Source organism: Gadus macrocephalus, chromosome 3 (genome assembly GCF_031168955.1).
Source record: "Gadus macrocephalus chromosome 3, ASM3116895v1".
Classification (NCBI taxonomy): domain Eukaryota; kingdom Metazoa; phylum Chordata; class Actinopteri; order Gadiformes; family Gadidae; genus Gadus; species Gadus macrocephalus.
In genome coordinates, this window is record NC_082384.1 from 9,893,457 (window position 1) to 9,913,270 (window position 19,814).

The window sequence follows — 19,814 nt, forward strand, 5'->3', positions numbered from 1 at the left end:
AGAGAGAGAGAGAGTGAGACAGAGAGAGAGAGAGAGAGAGAGAGAGAGAGAGAGAGAGAGAGAGAGAGAGAGAGAGAGAGAAGGAGAATAGAGAAGGAGGGAAGGAAGAACAGTAAAGAAAGTGAGGAATTGTCTTTGCACAGATGGATGTGTGAGTCTGCATTCGTTTTTGCGCTGAAGGAACGAGTATGTGAAACGTAAAACCCTTACATACGTTTGTATGTGTGGGTGTTCGTCTATCTGTGTGTGTGTGTGTGTGTGTGTGTGTGTGTGTGTGTGTGTGTGTGTGTGTGTGTGCCTACGTGCGTTGCGTCTGTGTGCGTGAGTGTCAATCCGTTGGGGCTCTACTGTCTGTTGACTTAGCCGGGGCCGGCCCTGGTGCAGCAGGTTATTGTGGGCGGAGCCTCGGCAGGTGGGCGTGGCCAGGAGCGGTGATGCTCAGGCAGGGAAAGGTCAGGCGATGGGAAGGTATTTGTTGTGCTGATGCCGGGCGAGGACAGCTGCTGCCAGGGATCAGTGCTGCTGCTGCCCGGGCTCGGGGGCCGGCCTGGAAGGCGGGGAGGGGGTAGGCAACTTTTTATAGCCCCCCCTCCTGCCCCCACCACCCCCTCGGGTTCTTCGTGGAGTTGGGGGTTTGGGGGGGTTTGGGGGGGCCCATACGGGCCATTCCCTTGTGTTGGGTCTGTGGTTGTGTTGAGACGGTGGGACGGTTGCTGTTTGGTACTGAGGTGACAGAAGGGGGAGCTTCACTGGATTACCTTGATGTATACTGATTGTCTTTATGACGCTTGGGTTTGATTTAGTGCAAACCTGAATATTATTAACTCATTATTCGATTTGGAAATGTGCTGTGTTGTTTTGTTTTCCCACCACATAAAAACTGAATTTGTGTCTGAACTTGTTATTTAACAACCACAACGGTTTTTGTGTCATAATATATCTGTGTATATACTGTATATAAATAAGACCTCAATTAAGTGTTTCATCCATCGTCCCCCAACCACGTATCAACCAGCTATGTTTTGATTGGTTGGGGGTATGAAACTGAATTTCAGGATCATTTTGTAACACGACTTTACTATTCATTAAATTGTCATGAAGTATTCAACCAGCCAACATGTGTGTCCTCTGCGCTGCATCAGTGTCAGGTTGTAAAGCTAGCACTGCTGCGTCCCTCAAGTGTGTCAGCCCTACTTTGACCTTGACCAGAAGGGTTTGTTTCCACTCCTTTCTGCATTTAGCACTCACAAACTCCTGCTGTAGCCCTCAGGAAACCCAACGTGGCCTTGAGTCAAGTGTAAGGCCTACAGACAGAGCCCGCGGTATGATGAGGGTCTATTCGTAATGCAGTGTCACCACCAACACCAAGTTTTTCATGTTGATAATAGTGCAAATGTGAGGGCTTTCATCAGTGGGCCATTGGCTCAGTCATCACCGTGTCACCTCTGTGGGCGATAGAAAGAGACCAAACAGAATTTACTTGCATGAGAATCAATGCGGCATCTAGCCTGTCGCAACCTACTCGCGTAAATGAGGCTGCACTGTTATGCCATACATTCCTCATGTGTTATTCATCTATGGGCATTTATAAACAGGAACTCAATGTGTCCACTGCTACTCATTATGTGCTCATGATGGCGACTGACGGAATGACTCCGTAATACACTAGTGAGTCAGCACTCCGTGGGAACAATGCTGAAGAAGTAATGTGATCCCTCACCAGGGTTAAAGGTCACATCATCACATTCATCTCATTAGTCATAATGCCCTGTAGGTCAACAATGCAGTGATTTAATCAAAGTGTGTATTTGGGGCTATGGCACACTTACAGCATCGTTTAGGACAAGGCTATATTAGCAGAAATGTATGTGGTGTGTAAATAATAATAGTATATTTAAAAGCTTTAAATTACATTTTACAAAGTGCTTTACAAAGAATAAAAAAACTTAAAAACACAGACACAGAATAAAGGAAAAAATACAACAGCATAAATACAATGAGATGACATTAAAAGCAGACCACAGATTTAAAGGCAGAAAATGTGAGCCTGAACTCACTTTTAAGGTCTATAAAATGCCTTTTTATGTTTCCCCTATAACAAAGATTTTCTCATTCTTTCTTTACAGTTTCGGACGTCTCCTCTGAAAAAAAGAAAAGACTATTCATTTGGCGTCCATTCAACCAACCGCCAATCAGAACGCCAACCTCCAAGTCATGTTATCAGACCGCCCCCCCCCTCCCCCTCTCATCAACCATACCGCCTCTTCAACCTCTAACGTCCCCATGCTCTGTGTCCCCCCCCACTGCATTCTGTAGGGTAAGGTTATAATAGGCCACCCCCTCTCTGTGTGTCCTGCTATATAGAAGCTGCTTGGTCGAGTTTTCTACTCAGCTGTTCGTCTCTCACCTAGCCGTACAAACACACACACACACACGCACACACACACACACACACACACACACACACACACACACACACACACACACACACACACACACACACACACACACACACACACACACACACACACACACACACACACACACACACACACAGACACTGTTGGGTCACCGTGCGATGTCAGTTCAAAAGGAAACAAAGGGACCACTTGTCTGCATTGCACAATTATTTTGTATTTTGTACATTTCAAGAACAGAAAGATGAGCGTGCCGAACCGACGTCGCTGTGTGTCCTGTATTAAACCGGCGTGACGTCCTTCCTCCAATTACCTTTATGTTGGCCATCAAGGGCCGAAGCACGTTCCTACTTTCTACTTGAAGTACACGCACACCCCTTGGTATTCTGTGTCATGAAAAAAAGCTGCTAATACCTGCACCACTGGACGTGATGAACATGTGATGTCGGACGCACCGTCCCCCTGACGCCCACAACTGTTATTGTTGTTATGGCGATGAGAGAAGAAGAAGAAGAAGACAGCGAAGGATCGCACTCAGGCGTGTTGCCGTGGCCACACAGAGCTGGGACTCTTGCTGAGAGACGTTCTCATATGCGTGTATGTATCTATATAGATCTATATGTATCTATATATGTATATCAGTAAGGCTCAACGTGTTTTGAGCCGGCCTGCGGTAAAGACATGGAGGGTGACGGCCTCCTCTATTGGCGTGCTGCAGTGCTTGATCCCGTGCCCACGGGGGGGCACTGGGACGGAGCGGCCGCGAGGTGTGCCGTCTGTGTGAATGTGTGAAGGTGTTTGTCGTTGGAAGAGTTATGCATGGCATTCTGGCACGTACACATGCAAACACACAGGGGAGTCGCGTTACCCCGCTGGAGAAAGGAGCCACGCAGTATCAAACGCAAGGAGAGATGGGTGTATCAGGGTGTGTGTGTGTCTGTGTGTGTGTGTGTGTGTGTGTGTGTGTGTGTGTGTGTGTGTGTGTGTGTGTGTGTGTGTGCGTGTGTGTGTGTGTGTGCGTGTGTGTGTGTGTGTGTCTCTCTAAATGTACAATGTGTGAACATGCGTTAGGTCATTGAACCTTTTAATCTTTGCGATCTATCCATTGACAATCGTATTGTCTGTAGGTTTCAAGCAAGTCGAAGCACGCTAAAAATTATCAACTGTTATCAATTCTGATGCCGTTTTGTAAATAAACGACTTGTGTAGAAGCATATTATGTCAGTGATTTGACTTGTTTCCTTTTAAAGTGATTACTCGCAATAGTGCAATAACAGATCCCTGTGTCGTTTATAGTTTGATTCTGTTTTATTGATTAACTATCAGTCCGTTATGTTCATTCAGATTGCTCTAAGGTTAGCGTGCTTAACATAAACCATGATAGGTATTTGGATCTGCTGGTCAATCCATCTACCTTAATTCTTCAAATTGTTATTTTGCCATAACGTACTCGCAGAGATGATATTAAATATTTGTTATGGTGCAGTTATTCGGACATGGCCAGTCCTATATTTGACTCCTCGATCCATAATATATATCAATAAATTGTAATTTAAAATTGGACGTATGATTATATTCCTTGACTAATACAATAATTTAAATTTACGTCCATATTAAACTGTACTCGTCCCATTGCCATTGAAGAGCAGTGCAAATTATTTTGTGTATTTAAAACATGAGAGAAAAAATGATGATAGTAAAACAAAAGAATGACTAAAGCATCCTCAGACGTGAAATCTGAACCCAAAAAAGATTAGTGTAGAGTCAAAATATACACTAGTATATCTCATATTATACTAGTTTCATTTAATTATTTATTATATGTAATTCCATTGTGCAAACCTCACTTTAAGCTGCATAGTGAATGTCTTTCCTTTAAGATGAAAAAAGGATCCTAAATGTATTATTTTTGTTTCTTTATAGACACTTTATAGACAGATGTAAATTATATTTACATCTAGTATTTTGTCACCAGCAAATACAAACTAATTAAAAATAATCACAGCAAAAACATAGCAGTATCACATTATGGACCTTTGTTGTTCAGCTGAGACCGAAATATTCATACCGTATTACTTTCCCACAAAACATGCCAAACACTGGTATATTCTTTGAACCTATGTTCTTTTGACCATACTCAAGAGGACAATATCAAAACCAAAAAATTAAAAAGATCTGCTTGTTTTTGATACAATTTGAAAAGAAAACTGAAAGTAGTTGAATGTGAGATGGCCTGAGCATGGTTTATGCAGATGATACATGAATGTGGATTGCTTCCCCAAAGAGAGAGAACGAGAGAGACTTGTGAAGACAGATAGACTAAAGGAAGTTTTTGTATGTGTACAAGAAAGTGATATTTGGCATACTGTAGGCCTGACAAGCCAACAGCTGTTTGAAATAAAATCTAAATGCAGGCCAACTGAATGTTCTGTGTCCATTTGTGTTGAGGCAATCATCAAATGCCTTAATTCAGCTATGTATGCCTACCTATTCAATGATCTTCAAAGCAGATACAGATACAGTCAGTGGTCTAAGGTTGAATGGCCTTAAAGAAAAGAAAATTATGTAATACTTGAAAAGTAAATATATATCAAAATCTAAATATATATAAATATATATCAATATCAAAACCCTTCAAGGTTTTATAGGCACCAATTCATCATGCATTTATATTAAAATGAATACACAAAGTAATCCTTTATGCATACTAAATGCCTAAAGAGTATAACTTAAAGACGACATGGTTGAATTTAACCTTCAAATGTGTCATGCATGTTCTCCCACAAAGTTTACCGTTGGAAGATATATCACAACCAATAACCGAGAGTTCAATGGTGATCAAATAGATTTACGACAAGAGGCTTGCAGAGAGCCTCGGCATCCACAAGGCTGCAAGCTTAGCTTTCTGGTGTCACAGAGACCGCCAGCCAGCCCCAGGGACCTAAGTTTATCCCCGACAGTTTGCTGGTTTGTTTACGCCGTTGCTATGGTCACGGCAAGACTGGCAGACACTGGTTTGCCCCCAGCTGCTCTCGGTGGTTTCTGAAGAATCTACATTAGGACCCAGTTGTTGCGCTCGAATGCCAAAGGGCGGCTCTGATGTCACAACTGGGACGAGAACAGATTTGATTGATTGGCTAACCTGCTGTGACAATTCAGCTATGGGCTCCTGGTCTTTATTTATATCCAATGAATTTAAACTGAATATTATAATAGTACCAAAATAAAGGATAACTTAAGAAGAGATCATGCAACGGTGAACTTCCACTTCAATTAAAGCATAAATATGTATAGGGTATTACATTCCAATTAATTTAATTGTATTTAACTAAATGGAAGATTACAGTTTAGTTGTTAGTTAATCTATCCTTTATTATATTGAGTATATATTACACAGTGTGTGTGTGTGTGTGTGTGTGTGTGTGTGTGTGTGTGTGTGTTTGGTATACATACACAAACAATATATAATAACTGGTAATAAATGCATGTAAATCTGACCATCTGAATTATGATTTTTTTGTCAAAACAAAGGTTTTATATTTTTTGGTAGACTTTTATTGCCAGCCATTTACAAATCTAACAAACCAATCTCAAGACAAAGAGTTCAAGAAATAGTTGCAATATGTCTTCAATTTAATATATTTATCACATATTAGACATATTTAAGTGTTGATAGATGATCATCCATTACAATAGCTGTTGATTTTTTAATTCTACCAATTACTGTGCCACCATTACGATTAGTTAGTCCTTCAAACATTACACACAATTATTTAGGCAGATTCTTTGATTTTTTTGTCGTATGAAGAAGGATGTCGACGCGGTTTTCAACAAGCCAACATGGGATATTTACATAGCAGGGGGGGAATTACAGTAGCACTATTCACAGTATGGGGGTACCAAATAAAATACACACGCTCACACATAAACAACCAGCCATTATAAATAGATGTTCAAAGGGAGCCGTAAAAGAAAATGCAAAAATTCCAGATTTCAAAGCATAACTCCTTGACCCCGCCTTTAATAAAATGCTTTCCGTTTTGTTCCCACTGTGGGGCTGCCGGCTCCGCTGTAAACGACCGCAGGTGACCAGGTAAACATATCGGCATAGGGAATCTAATCTAATGCAAACCAATCGACTAGTGGTGTTTGGGCTGGCTTAAGTCAAATTAAGAAAAAAATAACTTGAAATAAGGAATGTAAACATTGCATTTTCAGAACACACACACACACACACACACACACACACACACACACACACACACACACACACACACACACACACACACACACACACACACACACACACACACACACACACACACACACACAGTGTGTCCCTGATCATCGATGAATCTTCATGCGAAAACGAGGAAAGACTTCCACCTTGGCAACGTTAGCATACGTTAGCACATGTTAGCGTACGTTAGCACGTGTTAGCATACATTGCCATCAGTGCGTGTAGCTCTACCAGTCCGAGTCGAACACCTTCTTGCACATGTTGGAGTTCTCCTGGTGAAGGGGGAACTCTGATCCGGGCACCAGCTGCTTCCTGCCCTTACTTGACACAGAGCTCTTCCCCGACGGGAGGCTCTCGTACTTAGTCAGGTACTCACTAGAAAGAGAACCGAGCACCGCGCCGTTAAACTCAAATTTGCAGATTCAGTAACCAGACCTCAAAATAAAACCCATTGCACAACACCATGGCTACCGATGAGGTTGCTATGACCTCGTCGTTGGATGGGGTAACAGAGGGTGGGGGGTTCATTTTTTACGATACCTGAAAGGAAAGGTGGTCTTGTCCATCTGGATGCAGACCAGGAAGGGGTAATTGGAGAACTGGACGGTGGTGATGAAATCCAACGAAGCCTCCGTCTCAAAGCTCACCTCCATCCCCGTTCTGACGAAGTCCATGTCAACAGTCACGTTGCCAGTGACAACCAGAGCACCCCTGTGCGGGATCACAAAAAAAAAAGACACTAAAAGGTGGCTTCTTGGCGTCTGGTACCAGCAGCCACGTGGTCTGTGCGTAAAATAAGAAGAGGGCTATGAATCGCACACTGGATCCCAGCTCATACCCAAATGTCATCGTCTTTAGAGCCGCCAGTAAAGACATGACTTGGCGCGGTGGGGGTTGCGGTTGTGGTCCCTTACGCCTTAGCCGCCAGCCGGGCTATTATGAGAGTGGCAGAGGAACAACTATGCTGATCTTCTCACCTGCCTCTGTCACTAACACCCCCTTTGCCAGGGCCAAGCCGAGGTGAGGCCCCCAAATATTGGCCCCGGCGCCCTGTGGGCCTGCGAGGAACACCAGACACTATGCTAGTCTAGTAGTGTATTGCTCTAGAAACTGGTGCACTATAGAACCTACACAAACTTACATGGGCTTTATGGATGAGACAGGGAAGACCGACCGGGAAGAAGATAGTTGAAAGACAGAGAAAGAATGACAGCCGGTGGGAATCAAACCCTAGGTGCCTGAGATGTATCGTGTGCCAAACCCTCTTGTGTTAGTCCAGTGAAACATAGGGGCTTGTGTGCAGATGTGTGTGTCCTGCAGCGTTGAGCTGTACATCAGTGGGACAATCCACACACAAGCATAAGAAAAACCTTTGAAACGTGCACCTTTTTGTTTTGCAGCTACATAAGACCAGCCACCATCGTTGTGCTCCTCATTCAAACTCATTCTGAATGATTCTTACAAGATTTATGTTTATGACCAAGATTTCTCCCCCCTAATAAAATCCCCCTGGTCCATCATGAGTTATCTGGGATATATCTGGCCAAGTTTTCTTCAGCAGACTACCAACAAACTTGCTGATTGTCCGAGGTAGTGCTCCCATATCAGGCTAGGAGCGAATAGCAACACACAAACACATGCTGGCACATACGCACACTCAAATGTGGCCCGGGTCCAGCAGCCAGTGGAAGAAATTAATCACATACAGAACGCATATAGGCGGACAGAGGCCTTCATAAACCCTGCATCAACGCAGCGTCTATTTCCAGAAGAGTGACATAGTCAGTCTATCAGAAACAATCCCCCATTAAGAATTAGAGGTTGTGCGTGTGTGTGTGTGTGTGTGTGTGTGTGTGTGTGTGTGTGTGTGTGTGTGTGTGTGTGTGTGTGTGTGTGTGTGTGTGTGTGTGTGTGTGTGTCCTTGGGCCTCGTTGGTCTTTGCCCTATATCCCTGTATGTTGCAGCCATAGGTCAACTATGACAGATAGCATTCATGGGAGAAAATTGTTCTGAGAGATAGTGTCTTACCAATGTTCTGACAAAGTTTTGAGTAAAGCAGTTTGCTTGCAAATTCACATAGCAGGTATTTTAGCTAGATTGGCTTTTGGACTACACTGCTTTTACGCTTTGGTCTGATTTTGAAGGTTAAAGGGTTAAAACTCAAAACATTTGGACAAACATTACTCTAGCCTTTGTGTTAGGGGAAGATATTTCATTCATTAAAAAGAAACGGCTTTTAACAGTAGGTTTTTGTCTTATCATTTGAGCAACTGTCCTTTAAATTCCATTACGATATCTATATAAGAAAACCCATTAAGAAGAGTATAAGAAGAGTTTAATTGTTAAAGCATGATTCCCATAAGGATTGTGTGTGTTCACAGTACCTGTTGTTGACGCTGGTTTTGGACTCTCTGTACCACAGACTTATCTCCATGCCTCCAGAGATGTCAATGGCTAAACCCCCCTGGAACTCAGCGCTGGCCTTCACCCCGGACTGGAGTTGAATAACCTGCGAACACAGGGGTGAGGGAAACAGACCTATATGTTAGATACACTGTAACTAGATCAACAAATAATGCTGTATATTTGGATGGACTACTTATTACACTACTTAGTCATTCAGTGACCTACAGCGTATTGAGACAAATGTCATCAGGGAGAAGGTCAGGTTTAGGCTTCTTGCTCAAGGGGGCAGGTAGGCTAAAGCCAGTGGGGCATGAAACACGTCATGTTTGGCTGGGAAACACCCTAAAACACCCTAACCTCTACACTGTCCTGTGCCCAATCAATTAAATGCTCTTCTAATTAATTGCTCTGCACTCTTTAGTTAAGAGTGTCCTGAAAAGATGTCCGGAGAGTCTAACGTTTTAGGCTATTGCAATTAATGCAATCCTTATCCCAAATGAGTAAGAGTGGCTCCACACAATCCCCAGTGCCCACAGCCTGTTCCGTAGGCATCCTTGCTGTCAGACACCCCATCCCCCTACCTGCTCCTCAATGACACTCATCTGCATTAACTGGTAGTCACCTGAATTAGAAAGTCGCCTACTAAAGCGCTTAATCATTAAAGACATCCATGGCAATTTTTGCAACCCTTATCACAAATGAGTAAGAGTGGCTCCACACAAACCTCCGAGTGGTCGGTGAGAAGGATGAGCCCCTTCACCACGTTCACGGGCTCCCCGGACATGGAGAAGATCTTGGACATGAGGTCGCTGTAGCCCTTGAAGAAGGTGACGGGCCGCAGCTGGACGTCGAAGAGCAGGGCCGACATGCCCGCGTACGACTCCAGGTCCTGCTCCCCCTCATCGGGCGTGGCTGCGATCAGGGTCTCCAGGCCCTGTGCCTCGATGGCCACCTGGGGGATCGGAATCCTTCATTAGGGTCAGGCTCACATTGGCCTCTGGAGGATACTCGCGGCTCGTTTCTCACTTCACTACGTTTAGAACGAGTTGAGACACCGCAATGACATACATGATAATGTACTGTGCGTTCAATTGAGGACAATGTCAATGAAAACACACCAAAGATTGACAACAATTGAACTGGTGAACTAGAAAACCAATATAAACCGACATAGACTGCTCTCAATGAGTTAACTTTCAACCAGAACCCTAATTGGATTGAATGGATGGCTTTTGTACTTTTTCCTCTTCTGGTGGCAAATGACATCATCCGGCACCATCTCAGCCAATAAGAGAATGGCACTGGCAATAACCATTACGGTGGTTCCCCAGAGAGGGTCACTGCTGGCCCTCAGGGGGTTCTATGTATCGCTGTAGTGGCGCGGTGGGGTCACCTGCAGGCCGTGCAGCGTGGCTCCGCTGCTGGCTCCGTAGATGTTCATGTTGCTCCTCCTCATGATGCCAGAGCCCGAGTACAGGATGTCCAGGCTGTATGTCGACGACACGTCCGCCGTTTCTGAACAACGTTTGTAGAACATTAGGCATTAGAGGTGGGTCAAGGGGGGAGGGGGGGGGACTGTTAACAAAACGTAATCGAAAGGTGTCGAGGTGTTTGTTTTATAGCAAACAGTACAAAACAAAACATTGATGCTAAAATAACACATTTTCAGTTTGGGGTCTTTGGTCCAACACTTACTCGCCATGAAGCCGGAGTATGCAGAGGACGAGCCCACCTTGGCGAAACGGTCGTAGTTATGAGACACCATGTCCTTCATGGCATGCCGTACGACTTTGCTGAAATAATGAAATATATAGAGAAAATCTATGAGAACGCGATAATGTTCCACACATTTGAACATACATAACATTTACAGAGCGATGGTGTTGGAAGGGGGGGCGCCTCGTTTTTTTCGACGCATGATGTTTCACAACAATACAGCGTCCAATACCTGGCTGGCAGCTCAAAGCGGAGGATGTCCTGGATCTTGGACACCATGTATTTGTTCATCTCGTGGGGCAGGCTCCCGATGGACAGGAGCAGGTTCTTGACGTGCTCGTACGAGGGGTTGCTGCTCAGGATGACGTCGGCCGCCGCTGACCTCACGTTCTTCTCGTAGATGCGTCGGTTCTGGTGGTAGATCCGGTTCACCATGCTCTTCACCTTGAACCAATATTCAAAGTTGCATTTGAATATCACGTTCGCATTCTGGGGGATTTGCCGAACCAGTGATGGATGGCTCAATGGATGGATGATTTGAGGCTCATTCTTTGTCTCGTTTATTGTTGTTGGATTAGATATATTGTTTCATGTTGTCGGCCTGTACCTTTCCTTCATGACCTTTCCTGGTTAAGTAAACACAAACTGTTTCCTCATGGAAACAGGGAATCGAAGGTGTTTGACCCAACCACAGTGAAACTGAATCGTCTCTACTATCGTTTTCCTCATCATCATCATCATCTTCCTCATCATCATCATCATCATCATCATGTGTCCTCTACCTCTTCGGTGATGAGCTTGGTGTCGTATCTCTGCAGGGCACTGAGGGCGATGGTGCAGAAGGCTCCCACCTCCGACTCGGCGTACTTTGTGAAGATTGGGATGGCTTCGGGGAGCAGGGAATTCTTCAGGGACAGGAGGAACATCTGAATCTCCGCCTCCACCTCAGTGCCCTCAGGACCCTCCAAGATCATCTTCTTCACCTGCACCACTGTCTGCAGGGGGAACAGAAGATAGATGTTTCTGGACAGTTCAAGTGTTCTCTTGTTACCATAAGAGCCTACTTTATAAAATATGGTGATACCATCTGGTTTTTAAATGACTATAACATGCTCAATGTTATCTTCATCGACAAACATATCTTAATCCAGAGATTTAGAAACTATGCGTGCTATTCGGCCGGACGCCTTTGAGTGCATACATTCTTAGAATGGTTGTGCCCCCCCCCACCCCCATGGGAATCAAAGCCCTGACCCTGGCATGCTCCTCAAGTTGAGCTACACAGGCTCAGGTTCTTAGCAGACTTACTGGGGAGTCGCAGCCTCCTTTGTGACAGAGCTTGTTCACCAGAGCTCCCATGATGATCACGACCGACTCCTTGATCTCACTGCTGCCGATCTTGCCCCTGGAGATGTCCTGAGAAGACGTACACAACACTTCATTACAGCCAGCTGCATTTCATTTCATGGATTCCTCCTTTATTAGATACTAGAACTCAGGTTTTAAAATGGAGGATGAATGGCCGCATTCAATGTTTTTATAAGACCTATATAACCCCACATTTCTTGGAAGCTGCTCCAGGAGCTTGGACCTCAAGGCAGCGGGCTGTACCCCTGTATCAGTAGATACAGTAGACAGAACTGGGAGACCCATTGTAGCAGAGAGAGACAGAGGTACCAACCAGGAGAGACTGTAGCATTTTCTCGTTGGGATGCGACGCGAAGCCGCAGGCGTACAGGAACCTCTCTTGTAGCACCAGGCCTTTGGCGTCCGTGAAGTTGAGGAAGCTCAGGATGGCGTCCAGAGAGGCTGGCGTCTGGGCGGAGGTGACAGCGTCCACCACCTGAGGGCTGGTGGAAGAGCGGTGGAGGGTGGAGGTCAGTAGGTGGAGAAGCAAAGGCTCATCCTTGTGGCCACACTGTGTGCAGTATTGTGCTAGGGTTGCTCCATAGTGAACAATAGCATAGGCTCTGAAGCCTCTTACTGAATAAGAACATTTATTACACAGGTCTTTTCAACGTTCCGTTCACTTGCATGGGCACTTAACAACTGCCGGCGGTCAATTATTTTTGGATAATTAATTGGCAACGGATGAATCTATACATTCTCCCTTCCGTAGGCCTATATTATATACCACAAGATGCAATGTGAAGAAATCCTGTGAACAATTGAGGCTCCCTAATCCTACGTGATTAACTATACTTAAGGTCTCCCTACTAAGACAACAAACAGATAGATAGACAGATAGACAGATAGACACACAGACGGACAGACAGATAGACAGACAGTTAACCAGACAGGCATCTTTGCGTGGGGAACTAATGCAGGTGTGAGATGGCGCTGGAGGATTCTTACAGGGCCGTCTTGCTGGCACTCTTCAGCACGCTGAGGATCTCCTTCTCGGTTGCCTTCCTGATGCTCTGGATGAAAGCCAGGAAGCTGCGGGGGGCCATGGCCTTGGATAACCTCTCAGGCTCAAATTGATCCTTGTTGGCCTGCCAATGTTCCACCAGCTAACCAAGGGAACAGCAGAAGGAGGAAGAGTGTCAGAGCACAGTGCTGGAGATGGCCATCAACTGACAACTTATTCATCTAGTAGCCATCTTGATTCTGAACGCTAGCTGGGTGCTGGAACTGAATCAGATGGAACCAAGATGGCAGCTCGGTGAATAAGACCCATTTACTTCAAAAGCGAATTTGGTTACATTCAGAAAATTGCATGACTGATGACGATCTAATATATCAAATAATAATCATAAACCCAACATTAAATTGAATATAATGTGATGTATCTAAATAGGGTATAGGATGTAACATGGAATTATGCTATGATCTGATATCATATTTGTAATAACATGACATCATCAGATATGATATGGTAACGCACTCACCGTAGGGCAGCCCTTGCATTGGGATTTGACCTGTTCAGCCATGACACCAACCGCTGCCAGTTTAGCATCAACGGACGCCACAACGCTCGCCACGTCTTTTCCAGGGACCTCCAGTGGCCCCGCTGCCCTCCCCACGAACTTAAGGCTTTGTCTGGGAAAGACCGAAATACAAAGTTCAGACAAACACATTACATGGCATTGTTTTCTCTTTCCTTCGGCCCCTATTTTACCAACAGGTGTGAGGTTGACGAGCCAAAAGAAAATCTATCGGCTTGTTATATCACAAGTGGGGACGCCTTAAAGTAAGCGTCCCGAAACTGTGCGTTTACCTGGAGACAACTTTAACGGCCGCCGATCTGCGGGAGTTGGCGGCCAGTATGTGAACCTCTTCGGCCTCGGCGGACTCAATGAAACCATCGCTCAGTGTGAACGACGTCACAGAACTGGCTTTCTTGGACACACCCAACACCTGGACAAACAAGATCAGGGATCAGGACCCCCGTTCAAACGTCATGGAGCCTGATGATTAGTTGTGTGCAACGGTGTAATTCAGGAGCGTCGTTTGGGGGGGGGGTTCGCGATATGGACGGACCTGGCTGTGTGTGGTGAAGCCGGTCTCGGAGGTCTGGCAGGTCTCTAGGAGTTTGGTTCGGGTCACCTGTCCATTGGTGGCTCGGTACTGGACGGTACACCTCCCGGACACGTCGTTCTGTCGGCAGCAGACCCTTTGTTTAAGTTTAAGTCCCATGCAGTGACACTTGTTTATGTGTCAGGGTGAATGAGTTGATTGAATTTGGTTTTAAGATAATTTGGTTACATCATTTTCGTAATATTTTGGTTGGGGTATAACATGAATACTTTGCATGGCGATAAAAATGGCGTTAGGATAAACTGTATCACTGCAAAAAATATTAATTATTTATCTTCAATTGCTTTAAACCTCACCCCATTTCCCTTTTACCTTTTGCGGTACATTTAGACATTTGTGTTAATTCAGGCACATAACAGAACTTGAGGTGCTTCTCCGATATAAAACCATTAAAGCAGAAGCAAAACCTGTTGTGGACTTACTTCAATGACTTTCCCGGTATTGAGCTGGACTTGCAGTAGGCTAGCCAACCCTCGTTTCAAGTTCTTGATAGTCGCTGGTTCCTCTCGATACGAGTAAAAAGCCTTCACCTGATTAAAAGTAGGGAACAATCAAACGTTAGTTTAAACCAATGGGTTTAAAAAGCCAATTATTTTGTTCATACAATGTCAACTTTTGTCAGGGTGTCTGTGTGAACGTCCCTTTTAGTAAAGGAAGTAGTATTAAAAGAAATAAAAAATGAGAGAAATATGAAAAAAAATAAGAAATGTTATAATTAAGAATTAAAACCAAAAACCTACTAAGATACTTAGAAACATGGAGTTATTCCATGATAACATTTCCAAATAAAAAGCATCTCATCATCAAATGCTCTTCACCATCTTCACACACTCCTCATTAATATAAAACAAATCACATTTCAGTTGCTTAGTCTCTCAGATAAACCAGAGACTGGCGGTTAAAGGACTCCCATTAAAGGCTTCTTTATTTGGCCCACTAGAGGTTACACTCCTCGGCCTAGATCAGGGATTCTAATGAAGGTCGGTATCTTTTATGACTTATCTTCCGGTGCCACGAAACACTGAAACAGAAAGTATTCTTAAAGACAACTCTGCTTCCTGTCTCTCCTATGACCGCCCTGACCTTTGAGCACAGAGTGTGAGGGGTGATTTAATTACCTTGCCAACATCATCACCCTATCATGTGAGATAAAGACTAATACTTATACTACGTCTGAACTTCAAACTCTGTTGAAAATCATATTTTGATAAAGTCTGCTGATTACTCAAATTATAACAAGGAAAATGATTCGGATAGTACACAAAAAAGATATATATACAGATTATAGTTACGATAAGAGAGACACTTAGTGTGAAAATATATTACGATTTACCAAGACATAAACTCTTCAGTCAACAGTAGAACAAGTCTGGGTTTATCACTTTGGGTACGCTTCATGTGTTTATCCGCATTCTGATAACAAAACCACAACAATAACTATAGATGAAACACAAACGCAAACAAAAATTAAAACAAACATTTCCATGACAAAAATTCAAATAAATTTAAAAAGCAATGATAGGGTCCCTCCCTACCTTGCCATTCCTGAGGTGGATCATGTAGGGCCGGGTGAGGGCCCCCAGGGGCCCCTTCCCCATCAGGCTCTCTGCAGTGGAGCCCTTGAGGAGGTCCCTCTTAGAGCCCGGGGCCACGCTCTCCACACCCACGTCGGACATCTGATGGGAGGACGGGCATCTTAGATTAGGTACCACTTCACAAACTACCTGGATTTTCGCACTTTATATCAAATCTTGTATTTAAATGCATGCTATAGAATACAGTAGCGATGAGAAAACATTCATATTTTGATCTATATTTGTCAAGGACTGTTTATAGTTGATTAGTTGTGTCTCTCTATTTTTCATCAGTATTGATGGACATCGTCTCAGAGCCAGCCTAAAGACCAGTTTAATTCAGATCCTGATGGACAACAGAAACAACGGTATACTCAGTCAGGTATGTTGTTCCTTCTCCCTCTGATTCGTGTTGACATACCGCTAGTTGGATGAGCTGGTCGTCTTTATTCCCCGGGTCTCTCCACACCAGATGGGCGGACACGTCGCTGGTAATCCGATACCCCGCGCTGCTCGTCTTTGACCCCCCGGCCCGATCCAGCAGGACCTCAGTCCTGTAGCTGAACTTATACAGCTGGTGGTTGTCCAGTCTGGGCCCAGCAGCAACATCTAGAGTCAACACAACCATGTCAGCAGATGTGGATGCCGAGAGAGACCAGAGAGACTGTGAGGAGGGACTTTCACTGGGCTTTTATTCAGAGAAACTCACCGGAATGCAGACTTTTTAAACTGACTTGTGTCACAACCACACAAAAATAAACCACACAAAAGTAATGGTGCGTTTCAAATGTTTTGATGCTTGATTTTTTTTACTACCCATGTTACTAACATGATTCGTAACATGGGTTTGGAATAATACTGAGGCCAATTTATATTGCAGTCGTTTATAGAGGGTGTTTTATGGTGCACCGTTATGTAGACATATATTTCAACAGATAATGTTATGTTCACATACAATTCCTCAGATATAATGTGATATGTTGAAGAAGGGGTCTTGTGTGCATCTAGTCAAGGGCCCATCATTGAGGGCCTGGTGTGAGAGGCTGAATCTACTTGATGTGCCTTTAGCTGAGCGTCCATACAGACAGGGCCTGGTGTGAAGACAGGGCCTGGTTTACAACCAGCCGTGGATTAACAGGGCGTGTTACCAATCTGAAAAGATAACATTTTCTCTGTGGCTGAAGCGATGAAACAGATCTGATTTTTTACATTGAGTGGAGCTACAGGCCATCACTGACGTGTCACGTTCTGATAGATCACCTAATCACAGGGGGACTGGTGGCTACAGCCGACATGATTCCACTAGGCCCACTGACTTGAGATGTTTGTCTGTTAATGCCTGCCACTAATTTCACAGCAACATTCAAGCAAGAGAACCAACCTATGATGTACTATGTGCTATATTGGTAGCACTTGGTATTGGTTGTTTGATTCAGATTTCTGATTCACTGAAATAGAGACCTTTTGTCATTATCTATGTATTTGGATTTTACATTACGATAACTTGATTATGTATCATATTGTTTTACTTTATGAAGACTTAATTAAAGGGAGTCAAAATGAGTTTAGAATTGAAGAGTCAAAAACTGTCACCATTCTCTAACAGTGTACCGTTCTAGTCTGTTAACTGGCACCATAGATGAGATGACAGACCACTTTTGAATTGCATTAATAAATAATTCTAAATAAATGGTTATATTGTGTGTATACGAGCTTTTATCTGACCAATGACAGTAGCCTGACTTTCATTATTAGTCATCCCAAATTACCCAACCTAATCTTTTAAGAGTGTTTCTGACTCATTAGGATTCAGTCCTAAAAAACGGATCATAACAAAAAGTGACTCACCTTTCTTAGAATCGGTAGCGACCACCGCAGTGCAAAGCAAGAGTACAACCAGTTTTAACATTGTGGAGGTATCGGTCTGTCACCACACGAGTTTAACGTTCAGTGCCTGGCACACGGAGGCCACAGGAGAGGATCCCAACAGGTCGGAGCGACTACAATTCTGGTTTACCAGAGTGGAGGGCAGACTCCAAACTCCACGCTAAGTACTGCGGATAAGCAGCCAATCATTAACTCGTCAAGCAGAGATTTTTTACAATCACTTCGACTATCGATAGATCCGCTGCACCAGGGGATGCTTTTTTATATGACTGATCAGCTCATGCGCTATCGACAGTATCGGCTTTATATTATTGATTAGATTAATCAAGTGGTAGAGATCGCATAAATGTAATCGACTTTTCATTTGTATTTTCATATGTAGGCTTACTGACTATACGACTGCGTTGAATAGTCCCATTAACATCTGAAGGTATTGTTATTGCAATAGGCTATATAAGTTATATGGGGTACATATGAATGTTATATTTACCAAGGTACGATTGGGCGACTTCACCTTTGACCTAATTTCTTGAATCGGGTATGAATGAACCGTGGCTATATTGTTGTACTATGCACATTGGAAAGACGTCGCTATAAGGAAAAATCCAGTGAAATATAAAAAAACAATTCAGCAATCAACAACAAACCAAATAATGTGTTGAAACGCCGCAGCATGGGTGTCGTATACGTCACACTTAGGGAGAGACTGATGATAACAGCTGCGTATAGGCCTACAACTTAAACCAATCCAATTTATCAATGAAAATGTGTCAGCTCTAATCAACATACTTGGGTGGGTTTTTTGTTTCAGCCAATATCTCCATCAATGACCCAACATATCTCGACTTTCCGTTGGCGTTCTCCCTAGATGGATAATCCTATAGTACTACTCCCATTAGTGATAACTTTTTTTTATATCAATCAAGTCCATTCTGATATGCTTTTCAGATAATCTATCATAAATTGGGCACGTCATTCATTTTTAAATGCTTTAATATGAGTTCAACATTTACTCAGCAGTTGTGAAACATGGAGAAAGTACCAGAAATTAATAGTTGTAGGATTGATTGTAACCATATTTATTTTCTACATTAGGTAAAAAAAAAAATCAATGGATCAACATTTTATTGATATTGATCAGTGTGTTTTGGTAAGCCGCCAGTGGGTGTCAGTATTAGTCGATTCTTAAACTTTTTATAGCAGACACACAGTATTCTTCCAAGTTCTTTAGATAGCTGATGACCTTCCAGACAGCGCGCGCGCGTGCGTGCGTGTGTGTGTTAACTGAAGTAGTGACACGTAGTTGTGCGCCACTCAAAGGACGCGTGATGCAATAGATAACGCAGCACGATGACATCATCCCAAGTGTGGGTATTTCCAGGTGTTTATTCTACCAACGTTCAGATGAACACCTCCTATAATAGGAAGCTTCTTTGTGGCAATAGGTAACTGCTTTACTAAACCTAAACACAGGAATTCTAACATGGGTAGGCTATTTCCTGTGTTAATTACTTTCCCTAAATATTATAATGGTTAGGCCTATGTTTTTCAACGTTGTATATTTGCAATTGAATTCAAAGATATAAACGACATATGCACAATAAGAACAGAACACACTGCTTCAGTCCTCGTTATATAGAAAGATCCACATTTATTGAGATATATTTACATCTTTCCCCTTAGAGCTAGGCTAATTTACACGGGTTTGCGACACACATGAAACCTTGGCAACGGAACACAAAATACAATCAGGAGTATGGCAGCGTCACACGTATGGCACACGGTGGTCAGGAATAACATGGTGGTAAAGACCAACAACAATCATATCAGGCTTTGGAAGGGGAAGGGCGAGGGGGGGGGATATTCAACAGTAACGAGTTCATGAATTGTAAACATCTCGTGAGAAACATCCCCACAGCACAGAGACGGCTGTTCACTAATTAGGTGTCATTTGCATGAATCCAGAGTCACTTGGAGTGACTTCAGAGACATATCGTTAAGGAGAAGGGTTGAGGCATCGTGCTCCAGGATGCT

At 43.6% G+C, this 19,814-nt stretch overlaps 2 protein-coding genes across 2 annotated transcripts in view; one reads left to right on the forward strand and one right to left on the reverse strand.

Annotated features, from left to right (window-relative positions):
* Positions 1 to 6,786, forward strand: part of LOC132454034 (uncharacterized protein C4orf54-like) — a 13,438-nt gene extending 6,652 nt beyond the window's left edge. Inside the window, exon 2 of the mRNA XM_060047183.1 lies at positions 2,127 to 6,786. The gene's annotated coding sequence lies outside the window, so the exon portion shown is untranslated. The remainder of the gene's footprint in view (positions 1 to 2,126) is intronic.
* On the reverse strand, positions 6,021 to 17,928 carry mttp (microsomal triglyceride transfer protein). Its single transcript, XM_060047184.1, has 18 exons — positions 17,742 to 17,928; positions 16,315 to 16,502; positions 15,855 to 15,995; positions 14,742 to 14,849; positions 14,263 to 14,379; positions 14,000 to 14,139; positions 13,671 to 13,821; positions 13,135 to 13,292; positions 12,461 to 12,629; positions 12,088 to 12,195; positions 11,562 to 11,774; positions 11,012 to 11,223; positions 10,759 to 10,856; positions 10,457 to 10,578; positions 9,788 to 10,015; positions 9,042 to 9,166; positions 7,198 to 7,368; positions 6,021 to 7,032 (listed from the first exon to the last, which is right to left on the reverse strand). The coding sequence occupies exons 1-18, from the start codon at positions 17,800 to 17,802 to the stop codon at positions 6,885 to 6,887; spliced, it is 2,658 nt and encodes an 885-aa protein (XP_059903167.1). The 5' UTR covers positions 17,803 to 17,928; the 3' UTR covers positions 6,021 to 6,884.
* Positions 17,929 to 19,814: the final 1,886 nt, after the last annotated feature.

What these genes read in the sequence shown, in the direction of transcription:
- mttp (XM_060047184.1), bottom strand. Translation starts at nt 17,802, where the DNA reads ATGTTAAAACTGGTTGTACTCTTGCTTTGCACTGCGGTGGTCGCTACC. An exon ending in CGCTACCGATTCTAAGAAAG is followed by an intron (nt 16,503 to 17,741) that starts GTGAGTCACTTT and finishes TGTTGACTCTAG; the next exon opens with ATGTTGCTGCTGGGCCCAGA. An exon ending in GCCGTTAAAGTTGTCTCCAG is followed by an intron (nt 13,822 to 13,999) that starts GTAAACGCACAG and finishes GGTCTTTCCCAG; the next exon opens with ACAAAGCCTTAAGTTCGTGG.